This window comes from Parus major, chromosome 4, assembly GCF_001522545.3.
Source record: "Parus major isolate Abel chromosome 4, Parus_major1.1, whole genome shotgun sequence".
Classification (NCBI taxonomy): domain Eukaryota; kingdom Metazoa; phylum Chordata; class Aves; order Passeriformes; family Paridae; genus Parus; species Parus major.
Genome location: NC_031771.1, coordinates 45354238 through 45369201, shown reverse-complemented (window position 1 = coordinate 45369201; position 14964 = coordinate 45354238). Strand labels below are relative to the sequence as shown.

The following is a 14964-nucleotide window of genomic DNA, read 5'->3' as shown; positions in this document are numbered from 1 at the left end:
TGTCTTTACTCTTCCTAAATTTTAATTCTTCATCAAAGTCAGTATAATGAAAGAAACACAGTATCTGGATCTATATTCAATATTATCTGTTAGACATAGCTGTTTGTGACAGGGCTCCTTCCATCTTAAAGCAAAAGAGGAAAGTCCCAGGGACTCCAGACCTGGGAGCCTGCCTGCACTGTTCACCAGAGGGGTTTGGGTGATACCTGCTCCAGCAACAGAGAGAACATCCTCATGTTATTCCTGAACAAGACTACTGTCTTGCTCCTTATAATAATTTCACATTGCTGTGAAGTGGAGCATGAGGATTTTAAAAAGAGAAGCCATATAACTCATAAGTTTAAAAATGCTCTTTTAGTTTGTAAGATTTTTCTGTTAGGCTGAGATGTAATGATGACAGAGAAGCCACTTGTGCACAAACAATTAAATAAATTAAATAAATCAATATTTCATCCTACTGTTAGCAGATGGAAGCGTGATAGCTTCTTTTGCTTGGAATTAGTATTAAGGCTTGATTTGAAAGGTGTTGCTTCAGTGAATGAGTAGTACAATTACAAAATACACTCAAATATCCAGTGAGAACTGTTCTTAAGGTATGACTCAGTAAGACAATACATACTGGTAAAAAATTTCCAATGCTATCTTGTGCTCAGCTGTTATTTTCAAGGAGAAAAAACCCTTCTGGTGCTAAAGCCATAGAAATGAGGCCCTTTTCTTGTCAAGAATGATGTATGAACTGATAGCTCCTGAAAGATGAAGACTTACTTATCAGACGTCTACCTTTAGAGTTATGGCTGGCTGCAGTAATTTGACCAATTACTTTTACTGATGTCCTGAGCAGTCTGTGAGCTTGTTTTTGTTACCAGTGACAGTATGGTCCAGTTTGATGCCCTCAGACCAACATAACTAAACAAATTGCCTTTCCATTCCAAAGAAAATATAACCTAAAGCAAGCTGTGACTTATGTGAAACAAATGCTAGCTACAGCCCTTGGGGTCTGTAGTCTTACCTCTGGCCAAATTACCTTTAAAACCACACAGGAAAATGTTGAAATTCAATTAATGAGTAAGACTTACTACCAAAAAATAAATTACTAGGGTCTTTGTGGATACTGGAAAAAATATCAAACCTTCCAGAAGCTTTTTATGAAATGTTGAAATGGCTTGAGAGGTTGGGGCACTGGGTGAGCAGCTCTGCTCCATAAGAGCAGCGGAGCGAGCAGCAGCACAGAACATGCTGCTCAGGGTTGACATTTCTGTGATACCGTATATCCTGCAATTAAAAACACAAAATATGTGTACCTAACTGAAAATGTGTCTGATTTTTTTGCATCTGATACAGAAGCAGAAATCACCTTGCATTTATGCAGTTCAAATCTCTTTCTATTTTCCCATTTATGGGAGTTGGTGTTCTTCTGTCACCCAGAAAATGGAAGGTTAGCGGTTGTTGTAGGATAAAGGTTAAGAAATAATAAACCATTATAGTTGCAATTGAGTCTATTTCCTTTATTCCACATTACCAGCTCTCTGTGGATCTGAGGTCTGGTATCAGTAACAGGAGAAAAAACAAGGACATCAATTCCTGTTGTCATTTTTCACATTGATATAAACTAAACCAAAATAAAGAGAAGTAAAATGTCTATATAACATAGGAAATGTTTAGTCAATGTTAGAATAAAATGCATTTCTTGACAGTATGAAACACTGGAGATTTTTTTTCTCCCACCTGTCAGGAGAAGGACAAGGAGAAAGAGTATGGACAATGATTTTTTAGAGCTTGAGCTCCCAGAATCATAGCATTTTGAAAATAATTAATTTAATGTAATTTAATGTAATTTAATGTAATTTAATGTAATTTAATGTAATTTAATGTAATTTAATGTTATTCTATTCTATTCTATTCTATTCTATTCTATTCTATTCTATTCTATTCTATTCAATTTTCAAGAGAATTAGCTATCCTTGTGGAGCTAGGCAACCCTTACATTAATTTGCTTAAGAGAGAAAACAGAAGTGTGAGTAATTCTTTCAGAAGAGGCTGCATTGCTGCTGAGGTGTGGTCACAGCCCTGGCCAGGCCTCGTGCCATCAGTAACTGCCCCCCTGAGCACCTTTACAATGCAGTTTCAAATGCTCTGGGTGCACAGATGCTCTGGGAGCAATGCGATTTCAAGCAAACATGAAACTTCTTGATACCAAAATCCCATGAAGTGGTAGCATTCCTTGTCCTAGGCCTTGCACCCCTTTGCCTGGCAGGGCTGTATTTCTGCCCTGCTCATGCAGGGATGACACTCCAGCAGTGGCAGCATGATGCCTAGAGCACCCTGCTTCCCGTGCTCTGACCAGGATCTTTCTTTTTCTCCACCAGAAATAAGGGTGTTCCTCTTGGAGAGCCCCAGCTGGAGTATAAAGACTGTCTCAGGAGCTGGAGCTGAATAGAAGAGAGACAAAAGTAAGGAAAAAATCTTTCCTTCTTCTACCAAGAAATTCAAGCAGACCAAAAATGATGGTATCCGGTGCCAAGTTGTGTCATGATACTTTTTTGTGTTATCAGGTTCTGGAAGATTCAAATAGTATTTCCCACAGCTACTCCAAGGAGAACACTTGCAGCAGACTACTTTTGGGATGAGATACAGATGATGGATAGCAGCAATTATGTTTTTGAGAACAAATTTTTTTCTGTCTGTATCTCGTCAGAAAGCAGCTATCTTGTTCACAGCTATTTGTCTAAGCAAAGCTATAAATTTAACTAAAGTTCACAGGGAACATTATACTCTGGAGGGTGGCAGAATACTTGCCTGTAATCCCATTGGTTCTGTCACACTGAAACTGAGGCGAATTACTCAGAAGTTGCCTTCAATTTCTCTGAGTCTTCCAGATAGAGATGACACAGTTGGTCCAAAGAACATTGTTAATGATGGAGTGTGTAGTACATGATTTCCCCCCAAAAATCAGAGTTACCTTAGAAGAGCATGCAGCACCAAGAAGCTCATCCCAAAAACAGCCAATCTTGATTAACCAGACTGTCTCCACTGAAATGCCTTGTGGTCTTCCATGTGAGAAGGATTCTGGCTGCTTTACAAAGAAAAGGTCTGTTCTAAGGAAGTGTCTTGTTGGAGCGAGGGAGAGAGGGGGTGGTTGCATACACAGAGATATTTTGAGAGACTTAACTCTCTTTCCTAGAGGGAGAATGGACTTTCCCTAAGGTGTATGACTGGGGAAAGCAGACTCACATCCCCCAGAACTGGTCATTGTTTGGTTGCACTTTAGCAAACATCAGTTGTCTGATGTCCTGAGCACACTGTGGGCACTTGACCAGGCTCCCCATGGCACAGAGGGAGAGGCAGAGCTGTCAGCAGTGCAGCACCAGAGTCACACATGTGGTCAGAGATACCCACCTTTTACAAACTATGGTTATTTCCATTATGTTATTGGTGTTAAACTGAATTCACAGTGGGAAATGTCAGGCAGAGAGTGATGTAATTTAAAAAATGGACATGGAATCTTCCAAAGGAGGAACTGTAGAAAAGAATGGAAAGTTTGCAAATCAAATAGATTTTAGAGAATTTGTTCTATTCTAAAGACATCCCAGTGGGACAGAAAAAGCTCTTTGTAGGAAAAACTTCATAGGCATCAGATATTTCATTATACTGCTGAGCTAGTCGATGAGATTTAGAAAGTATTCAGCTATCAATACCAAAGCCTATTTGCTAACTACCCCCAGTGGTATTATTTTAGTATCAGGAGCCGCTATCCAGGAGAAAAATAATCTGATAGCCATGAAAATTTATCAGCTGTTTCAGGACAGATTATCTGACCAAGAACAGTATGACTCTGAAGTTATCTCAGAGGAGACCTCCTGAGTTCTGTAATATTCACACTGACATATGAATGAGTAAAAAAGAATGCAGGTAAGTATCATAACTTATATTTAATTATAAATCTATTATCTATGTCTCTTACCTCTTCAACTATCCAATAAAAAAAATACATAAATACAGAAGGAAAATTATCTCTAAATTTACCTTGCTGTAACTTTGCACTTTTTGCTGAGTGACAAAATTTTATTTTTTTCCCCAGAGCTTCATTTACACATCTGCTCTTGACACATTCACTCATACAAAAACTGTGATTGCCAGAGCAATCACGCTTACAGCCTGGCTACAAAATAATCCTTCTTTTATGATTTACCTATGCATGGAGGTCTAAGCACTGCAATAAAGGCAGGATTTAACAGTCATCTCACTTCTCACCATGGAATTAATCAGGACAAGTGATGGTAAGGCAGGCATTTAATAGGCAGATAATAGTCATGATTTTTGCACGCATAAAGAGATAGTATCTGATGTCCCTGACCTGTACAGTGGGACAGAAGTCAAACATTTGTATAAACTTATTGGAGATGAGAATGGAATAAAACAAATTAATTATCTGTGTGATTAAGTTGCCTTGTGAAGGAGAGTGGCCACAAGAGGCCATTGCTCTGAAGAAGTCTTGGCTCTATCACAGTAAGGAAGTTGCTGCTCTGGGCTCCTATATGTTTTCCATAGAGTTTCTTGTGTCTCCAGTTCCCTGCTGCTCATGTGCCACTAATTCACCAGTGGGATACATAGCTTTGATCTCATGGATTCTTCCATTCAATTTAACTCAATTAGGGTTCAAATAAGTCTCAGCATATTTACAAATCCCCTTTTGTGCTGAGTGTGCACATGGCCATGCAAGTAGCTGAGCAGAAATTCACTCCTCATGCTTTCAACAATGTATCTAACTTGTCATTCCTAAGTGGTGGGAATAATTGGCAGCATTCTTTGCATAAATCTGAAGTATTCACTAGGACAATATGATAATTCCATTTTATGATTCCTGGCAAATGCAAGAATCATTTCCCAGGATTGGCAAATATACACATATATTCATACCAGAACATACATTAATAAACTTAATGAGGATTTTAAGAATCTCAAATAACCCAAACCAAAATGATATAAAGTGCTTTTTTTATGATTTTCAAGACTGGTAATTGTTTTAGTGTCTCTGTCTCAGTTCAACTTCTCGGACTAAATAAAAGCCCTAACTGTTACAATAAACTTCAGAATATATAAAGTGTATTCAATTTCAAACACATCTCCTATTTACCAGAAGTTAACTGAATTGCCTTTTAGGAAAAAATGTTAAAATCTGCTTGGTTAGTTAATAAGAAGGAACTAAAATAACTCTACAAAGTACAAATGCATCTTTGATTACAAACCAATAGGAAAAAATGAGTTGTATTATTAGTAACAGTGCACCTGAGCATTTTTATTCTTACTGTGAAAAAGACTGTGCTTTCCTGTATTGTGTTTTTAATTCCTAAGGGGTATTTGATGGAGGGTGTGGGAACAAGCCATTTTGAAATCTTTGGTCTAGCATCCTCAGCTGAGAATGCCTGAGGACTGGGTATTGAAGGCAGAACTACCAGTGTTTCATGTGAAGACATGATTTTTTATCCTATCTTAACTATTGGTGGTAAAGATCTGCAATTTGTTAGCCGAGGCTCTTGCAGAATAATTTTCTGATACTTAATTTCAAGCCTGAAATGCTTGTGTAATAGAATGATGTTTAACCATACAGCATGTGATCTGCAGAACAAAAGTTTAGGCTAAGAAAAAGACAAGTAGGTGACTGCAGAGAAGTGCAATTTTTCATAATTGCAAAATCATGAAAATTTTACTAGAGAGTGCATTAGCTTCTGAACAATTAAAAAAAATTCTCACAGAAGTGTAAGATTAGGTCTTAACTAGGTTAATCTACATGGCATTTGTTTCACTCCTTGGTGCTCTAAAGCATTGGATTTGTAACGGGTCTATTAATCAAAGTGATGGAAGAATAAAATATTCCCACTTAGCCATGCAGGCATCAAGTCAGTATCAAAATCACAACATTTTAATTTAAAGCTGTTTATCTGGACTTTGGAAATGTTTAGACTACGCATCCAAAAGTTAGAAACCAAACATTTGAACTAAGCTGATAAAAACTGATCATTAATTGAGGCTGAAGTCAGCAATCTGGCAGTGAATGAATTTCTAGCTCCCTGAGCCAGAAGTCTGAAGTAAGATGTCCAAAGCAAGTTTGTAATAATTCATCATCAATCCAGGATGAGATAAGCTCCTTGAAGGAAGCCAAACATGGGTAATACAGGCAACTACAGGCAGTCTGTATAATAAACCTTAACTTTTCTGAGTGGGAGACTAATGGTTCAGCTCATTTAGGACTGGCTTTTTACAATAGGATTAACAGTAATTTAGGGCTGAGGTTACTGTCTGTTATTGCTGTCTAAGATTTATATAGACATGCCAGCTATCAAACCCAGCTGTTGGATCAGTTGTGATAGGCAGTGTACTTGCACATATTAGTGCCAGCACTTGCTCCACTGACATCAGCCTAAACCCCAGTGCTTTATTACTACAGGAGATGTATGAACAGTTATTAAGTGATAAACACAAGCAGGATGCTCTAGCTCATAGCCACCCCGCAGCAAAGGGCTCAAAACCAGGCTATGAGCAAAGCATGCTCTGTTGAGCACTGGGGATTTTCAAGGGACAGCCTGTGGCTGCTGGAGGTCTTCAAAGCCCACAGAAGTGGGTGGTAAAAGCAAAAGCAAAAGTATTCCTGGCTCTTCCTCTATGGCTGCTTTTGGGTTTTTTGCTTTTTGGTGCAACACATGGCACAAAGTGGGCTGCAGTGATGTCTGCAACCTGGCATCCCCACTGGAGCTCTCCCACCGGGAATGGGACATGCACTCCTCCTGCCCTCTTGCATGGTTTCACTTGTCTCTTCCGAATGCAGCCTTGATATTATAAATAACATAATTCAGAGAGATAATTACTCTCCACACTGTGCCATTTCTCGTTCCTCACACAACATCCGTGCACAGTCTGTATCACAATGCCTCTTTTGCAGCACATGCCCTGCACTAACAGAAACTGCTGCCAGAAGAGGAAAAGCAATGACATTTTTTGGTTATGAATACCCTCTCTCATGTCTCCCGGCGATAAAGCGTTCCTGCTGTATCCCCAGCCTGCTCTGTAGATGGCAGTGTGCAGTTACTTTCTGTGGTATATTTACACATTGGCTTTTTTCTTGACATTTGCTGGAAAACTACTTCACTCAGTAAACACCGAAAATGATAACGTCGAAGACTATATTTAAACACTATAAATTTCATATCTGAAATAGGAGTATTTGTTAAGTGTTTGCTGTAAACTTTAGAGTATCATAAATCCAGTTGTTTTTATAGGTCAGATCCCAGAAGAAATCTAAGCAAAGAGACTGAAATGTAGATAAGCAAAAGAAAATTTCCTCAGGCTGTTGTATCTAAGAATAATAAGTAATACTTAGAAGTAAAGTTATTAATTCCCCAAACACATGGCTACATTCAGTCTACGCGAATACTTTAAGTCAAATTCAAAAGCTAAATATTTTTAGTCAACATTACTGCTCTCCAAAATAACTAATGTGTTCACCAAAACATTTTAGGAATCTCCTCATAGCTTTAAAGCTTTAGTCCTTTTTAGTTTGCTACAGCAGCTAGTTTGTAAGTCACCAACTTGTTTGGCTGTCTCATGGGATCTTTCATCTTGAAACAGGGAAGTCAAGTTTGGAGAATTGTGACAAGACCTGAGTGAATCAGGCGAGTGGGTAACCATGCTGTTCTGGCTGGGGTGGAGTTAATTTCTTCAGAGTAGCCAATATAGGGCTGTGTTTTGGATTTGGGCTGAGAACAGTGTGAGGGAGTGGCTGCAAGAGGCTGAACTGAAGCCGGGGTTAAACCATCACAGCAACACAAAGGTAAATGAGAAGCTGTGCCTGCAAATGCTGGGTAATGCCGTTTAGAGAGGCACAATCAGACTTCCCTTTAGACACTTAACAGGACTTTCGGTCCACAGTATTACTCCAGAAAAAAGGACAGCCCAATGAAGACATCTGCTCAGTGTTCAGCTGCCATCAAAAAATTACCTGCAAAATATTTTTAAAAGAGTATTAGTGTGCCTGCTCTAGACTTGGAGTTAAAGTCAGTTCCCAGTTATTACTGATCCAAAGTTTAAAACTACTATATACTCGTCTCACTAGATAAGACCTCTTTCTGGCACAGGAATCTTATTTGGGTAGAATTTAGGAGAGCACACTTCAACACAGGATCCCCAAATCTTTCCTCAGGGCACATCTTGCTCAGACAGCCAGCCTGTGCCTGCCAAACAGCCTGCTCACTGCATGGGGAGGTGGAGGTGGCACTGCTGCAGGGCTTCTCACCTCCCCTGAAGCAGTTCTGGATGGCCACAGAAAAGAGGCTGGATTAGGTGAGGGGGCAGGACCCATCTTGCTCAGGATCTGGAAATGCAGCATATCAGGAGCAACAAGCACTTGAGCACATGCTCTGCAGCTGCTCAAAATGGTGCCAAGGTGACCCAGTCCCTGACTTGCCCCAGGCTGTGGGAGTGGAGGTAGAGCTCTTCCTTAAATCCTACCTACCTGCAGGCAGAACAAAAAATGTGTGTCTCAGTCTTTAATCTCACCTAATCTGTCATTCACCAATTAGATTATCATAAATATAGAACTAATTTATGCCACCAAATGCTAATTTCTTCAGACCTGAAATGTTGTAAGTTCTTTGGGAAATCTGCTGTTTGTAGGAAGTCTTAAGAGGCCATTCCTCAGACAGCATAAATTCAATGAATGCAAAACCTCATGACTATCTGTTATAAACATGTAATGATACCAAAGCAAACCTGGATGGGTGGTCCTCAGCTGGGTGAATGAATGTAGCCTGAGGGAGACAGTATTGAGGACCTGAGCCACAGGAGCTGAGGGATATGCTCCCATGTTTAAAGATACAGAATTTGGCTCTGTTTTTAGCATTGGAGAGCTGATATTTAATGCCCACAATAAATTTTTAGCAGCTGTAATATAAGCGCTTTTTAATTCCTGTTTGCACTATTAAAATATTGAATAAAATTATCTCTGGTTGCTGATTCAAGTGTAAGGGACCAATTTAGTTTACCAGGTTTAGTACTACAAAGGAATTGCTCTTTTAAATCCAGATGCTCCATTACATATGAGTTGTTCTTGTACAACTTTAATGTGTAATAAAGAAATTACTGGTGCTGGATATTAACAAATCCTACAGAAAAAGCTCTCCCTTAGTTCTTTAAAGGATGTATCCTACATAAGGATAAAGGTACTCCATAATGTGTCCATTTGGAGATTTCTTTGTGCATTATTTTTCAGTTATTCTCAGGCTTTAATTTTGTAATAAAAAAAAGGAAAATGCAAATTTTTAAACTTAGGCATATGTTTATTAGGCACTCAGTTAAGGATTAAAACAGTGCTCTCATACACAGCACTATTTACTTTGGAAAAAAAGAAAAAGACATTGGTATGTATTAATTTTTTCATTTTGAATATTCTTTTTTTTTTTTCCTGGTGTGAGTTAAAAAAACCCAAAAAACCCAGTTGTTTTCATTCCCTGGTAAACACATTTTCTTTCTACACTTTTCTACACTCAAATGTCATGTTCTCTCACATCCTTTCACCTTTTTTTGGTCATTAATTCTGTTTCAAGGAAAAAGAAATGCACACTCTGCTACAGAGCAAAGCAGGTTTGATGCTGTCTCTCTCCTCTGACCTTTCTGTTGCACTATTCATTACTATGAGTGTTTGGGGCATTAGGGAATTGCCTGGCAGTGGTACACTAAGCTTTCCACCTCTAGCTGGTAAGCTTGGTACTGTTTAAAAATGACTGCAGCAGTTAAGATAATTAGGAAGCATAGTTATTTACCTGCAATAACTCATTTTTTTTTCTCAGCAAGTTACAGAGAAGGAGCTCTGTGCCAAATCACAATTGATTAACAGTTTTCAGGTGAAACATTGGTCAAAAGGTGGCCATTTTTCAATCTTATTTTCGCTGTCAAAACACTTCCTCATGTTAAATGCTTTGAAAACAGCTGCTAGAAATACGAAAACCCAATAATTTTTCACTTTATTTTTTACTTTTTATATTGGGCTTTACTAGCTCTTGCTCTACAAGTGGTTGGTGTTATTACATACTGAGCTTTGTTTTAGAATCAAGAACTGTGGCTTGGAAAATCAGTTTCTGAATTCCAAAGCACAGGAACTTCTGGTTTAAAAGTAAATTAAACACTTCTTCAGAAAAGCTTGCTTGGTAGCCATAAAACAGGCTATTTTTAGCCACAGCTGGAGTGAAGAAAGGGTGATTGCACATTATGTAAGATCAGAAATTCCTATCTGTTCTAGACATCTAGACATCTGTCCCTGCTTTTCTGTTTCTAACAGCTCTGTGCTGTGGTTGTACACAGGAGATACATTCAGCACACGTGAGTTACTGAATGTAGCCAAAACCAAATCATCTTTCACAACATGGTCTCTGGAGAGCTCAAAAGTAAGGCAAGAGTGGTCTTCTAAAGGCTAGATGGGGATGGCTGGGATAATATGTTCCTCAAATAGGGATGGCTGCATTGCTGGCTAAAGAATATCTTCTGCTGCTGCTGTCTTAGGAGGAGAATGATGACTCCTGAGGTCTGATCCCAGCTCCTCTAGCAAGCAGGGCTATGGACTTCAGATAAGGAACCATTACGGTGACATGTGTACACATGGATCAAGATACCAGTAATCAAACGTTCTGCTTCTTGAGTGAGCCCTAAGGCACTTATGATTAATCACATTTACTCTCACAGTCATGAGGCTGAGATAATCTGACTTCCATGTTCTTCCACACAAGCTGTAACCAAATTTCTCAATGGTTACCTGTGGACAAAAATAAGTGGTGCTGCCTTTAAAAACTGGCTTGTGTAACCCTACCCCTCAAATATTCCTGAGCGACTTCAGAAAATGTGGTGATATTTCTGACTGGGGTGGAAAACCATGCAGTGCTGGTCAAATCCCAGGAATAAATAATAAAAGGTTGGCTGTCAGAGCTGCAGCATCCAACCCAAAACACAAAAGAATATTGAAAAAGAAGCAAGCAAAAAGAAAGAAGAAAAGCACCACTTCCCCTTGATTCAGTCAACCAAAATACACTTTATGGGATTCATGGGTCTGTTTTAATTTGCTGATGTAGGCAACAGGTTGAGGCTCTGCAGCCAGAGGAGCAGAGATGCAGCTGGAGCCTCCTTGGGATGTGGGGATAATTCTGGGGCATCTCCCAGCACTCCTGCCAGCCCTTCCATTCTGGGACACGTGTGTGGCCTGGCAGGTGACAGGGATGCTTGTGGCCTGGCAGGTGGCTCTCCCAGCAAGGCAGCTGCAGGAAGGGCATCTCAAAACCAGCCAAGAATAAGGCTATATCTTAGAGAACTGCATAAAGGATTTTATTCAACAGTCTTTATGTGCATAATGAAGCAAATCACGTAGCTCATGGGCTTGCAATTTAGGTGGAAAATTCTTTTAGTTTTATTTGTAAAGGGAGATCTGCTACACCAGGCTGTTTTTAGAAGCTGGCACCTCAATTTGGCCTTTTTAACTCTTTGAAATCCAGGAAAAAATTTAATGAAGAGTTGGGGTGAAATGACAGATCCTGCAAGATATGACCATCAAGAAAGATATAGGCTGAGCCTATTTTTCATTGCCTTGGTCAAGACAGAACTCTGATATTATTTAGGAACATCTGGGAGATTTAGTCTGCTTGGACTCTAGTAGCTAAGCCAAAGTTCCAGGACTTTACTTGCATTGCTAGTACCCTCTTGAAATGATATTAGGATTTACTCTCATGCTAGAGCTTCATGGGTCACTGGCTTGCTTTACAGCCTGAAAGAATGCCAAAAGTATAATAGTGAAATCGGGGGGGGTGGGGGGGTGGGGGGGTGGAACCCAAAGTCCAAATCGAGAAAATGGAATATAGAAAAATTATTATTATGAAATATGAATATGTTTACAAAGATTTTAATATCTGTTTTTAAAATTGATCTATTTGGCAGTAGTGAGGTAATTACTGTGTGCAGAGAGGCAATGATTTCAGAAGTCATTTAAGAAAAATTGTTTGATCTTGCACAGAAGCAAATGAGGAGTACTATAATGTGTTCTCCCCATAGGTTTGCTGTGGAGACAGTAAAAAGCCTGGTAAATAATAACACCTTAAAATACAATTAAGTATCTTCTCTCCCTATTATATGACTGATCACTCCTTCATTAATTTTAATACTGAGCTTTATAAACAACAACAATCAGGACTATACGAGCTTTTAAAAACAATGTTTCTCATTCAAAATTGATGTGGTATAATTAAGTTTATGACACATCACCTGGAAGCTGGAAGGTTTTGTCTGGGAATAAATAATAAGCAATGTCAGCACTGGTACTTTGCAGAACATCACCCAACAGAAACTAATCTAAAAGTGAGCTACTTGGAACCGTCCAATGTCCTCAAACTGCAGCTGTAGGATGCTCAGTAACAATTTACATGATTTCCTGTATTCTTAATTATTTGTGGATTTACTTTAAAGCAAATGGCAAAAATCAACACAAATGATGTGTTAGCATGTCAAACTGTACCTTTACAGAGAAGGGGGCAGAAAAAGGTTTTTTTCTGTCTAGGTCAGAACACTCCACTATAGTCACATCACATTCTGCAGGCTGTGTCAATATTTCAGAAAAAGGAAAAAGATCAAAGAAGTCATTTAAGACCTCAGCAGTTTATAGGAAAACTCATGTATCTTCAAAGCTTTCCAGGTTGGCAGTGTTTGCAGGATTGGTCCTGAAATCTCCTGCTGGCATGAGAGAGATGTATCAACTTGTGTGATTGAAATGCCATTTAGCCACACAAAAGTAAACCAACCACACACACTTGCAAACCCATACTTAAGAAACACTTAAAAGAATTTTCTTGCAGGTTGCAGAAATTTGGGATTCAAATAAAGAGGTTAATTGTGCCCATTTGCAGGAAACCCTATACAGCTGCCATCACCAGAGGGGAGCAGAGAACAGCTTCTGCCTAAAGGAACACAAAGACGAACATTTTTATTAACAATCCAAGCACTAGAGATGGGAAAAACAAGGAGAAATAAACCCAGGTCAGTCTTCCAAATGTCTGTGAACTGGGAGACTCCTTAGTGACCCTACCTGCAGTTCCTATGGTAGCTTAGGATCTAAAATATATATTTCAGGAGGCTTTTTTTCAGAGCACTTTTTTTTTTTTTTTTGGGAAGCTGATGAATGAATTAACAAAATCAGCATATGAGCTGTGAGATATTTATTCATTGACACATACCAAATTGGACTTTCCTGCAAACTTGAGAGGATGGCTCTGTTGTCTCTCTTTCCTCTGCACCTGAGACAGCTAAATGCACCATGAAGACCTTATTGAGTTCCTGCTCCAAGCCTCATCCTGGTCAACACAGAGATTCCTTTTGACCTTTCTGGAAGTTGGATTAGGCCTTTAAAAGTCATACATTTTAAAACATTCCATGAAGGTTATGTTTGCTTTAAAACCACGATGAAGTAAATGCAAAACTGTATTAATATTTAACATTGGCTTATAAAAACTAGGAACTTGTAGTCAGGACAGCTGGTAAAAGTTTAATTCACATCATCGTTTCAAAATGAAAATGCAGAGAAGGACAGAATATCACATTTTCTCTTTCAAAATCTATTTGTTTTTCTTTTATATCCTGTTTTGTTATTTCTATAGCCATATCTGTTAAACAGCCATGAAAAATATTTTTAATTTATGCAAATTTTTTTATTTGCTTTTCTGATTTGCTGGTGGTACTAGTTATACATACAGAAATCAAAACAGGAAAAAAAAAAAAGGGTCAGAGGGAAAAAAAATAGAATGGATTAGTTAAAGTAAAAAAACCCCAACAAATACAGTGCTTTTGGACTGTATTTAGGATTTGGCCAGAAGTCGAATGTCTTGATAGATGGTTCTGAGTGCACAGTTTTATTGCTGGTACACAGCACACTTTGTTCCTTTTGTTTGACTAAACTTGCCAACTTAGGAAATTAGTGACATGGGCATTCAAAACGCTGGACAAGTGGTCAGACTCTGATATACATATTCATACCCCAGTGGTAAATGACGTCAGGAAGTTTCAGATGCAGGAAAAATGCATTCTTTCGTCCAGCACAGCTTTAATATAAATTTCATAAGCACTTTCACTGTTCGAGCAAGAGTGCCTCTAAGATAGCACACAGGGGAGACATCATTTAAAGAAATGTTTCTTTGCTTGAACCAGAAGTCCAAATCTGCTCAGTTCATTTAAAATGTCTTTTTCCTCTAGAATAAATGAATAAGCAGTTCCTTTTGTGGTTTTTGCTCCGTGACTTGCTATTATTCTTCCAGCAGAAAAAGGATTGGATTCTTATATGAACAGATGTGTTCCTCCTCCCTAGCTCCACACTCATTCTCTCCCTTTGGAAAATAGAGGTGACGGGCCTGGTGTTTGACTAAAAGATGCTATAAATCTTCTGGGGAAATGCTGTTATATCTTTGCAATAAAAAGTATTGAGGAAGGGAAACAGGTTAAAGAGCAAAAAGTCTTTGTAATAAATCAAATGCTGTAATTGTTTTTTTAACCCTTAGAAGCGCAGGGCTGCTTTAATAAATTGCCAGTGCAGAGATCCTTCTGCTTCGTGTCGGCCGGGACTCGGGGGCACGATCGGGTGTGTGGGACGGGAGATGCCCGCACCCCGCTCAGCGCTTGTCTCGCAGAGGCCGGGCACAGCCCGTCGAGAGGAGGAAACCCTCGGAAAGCAAACGCTGATCTGGCCGCAGCCTCCCTCCCCCACTCCCTCCCTGTGCGCCCGGCCTTGTCCGACCGGCAGGTACAGAGCGGGACGGGCCGAGCCGCAGGGCCGGGGCCAGCGGGCCGCGGGGCGATGCTGTGGGAGCAGCGGGGCCGGGGACGGCAGGTGAGCGGCGGGGGGGCGGCTGGGGGACCGTGTGTGTGATTGTGAGTGTGAGGGTGTAGGGTACG

General features: G+C 39.5%; 1 protein-coding gene across 1 annotated transcript in view; it reads left to right on the top strand.

Annotated features, from left to right (window-relative positions):
* The first annotated feature begins 14666 nt into the window (after positions 1-14666).
* Positions 14667-14964, top strand: part of SHISA3 (shisa family member 3) — a 6055-nt gene continuing 5757 nt past the window's right edge. Inside the window, exon 1 of the mRNA XM_015623666.2 lies at positions 14667-14899. Coding sequence (XP_015479152.1) covers positions 14667-14899 — 233 coding nt within the window. The remainder of the gene's footprint in view (positions 14900-14964) is intronic.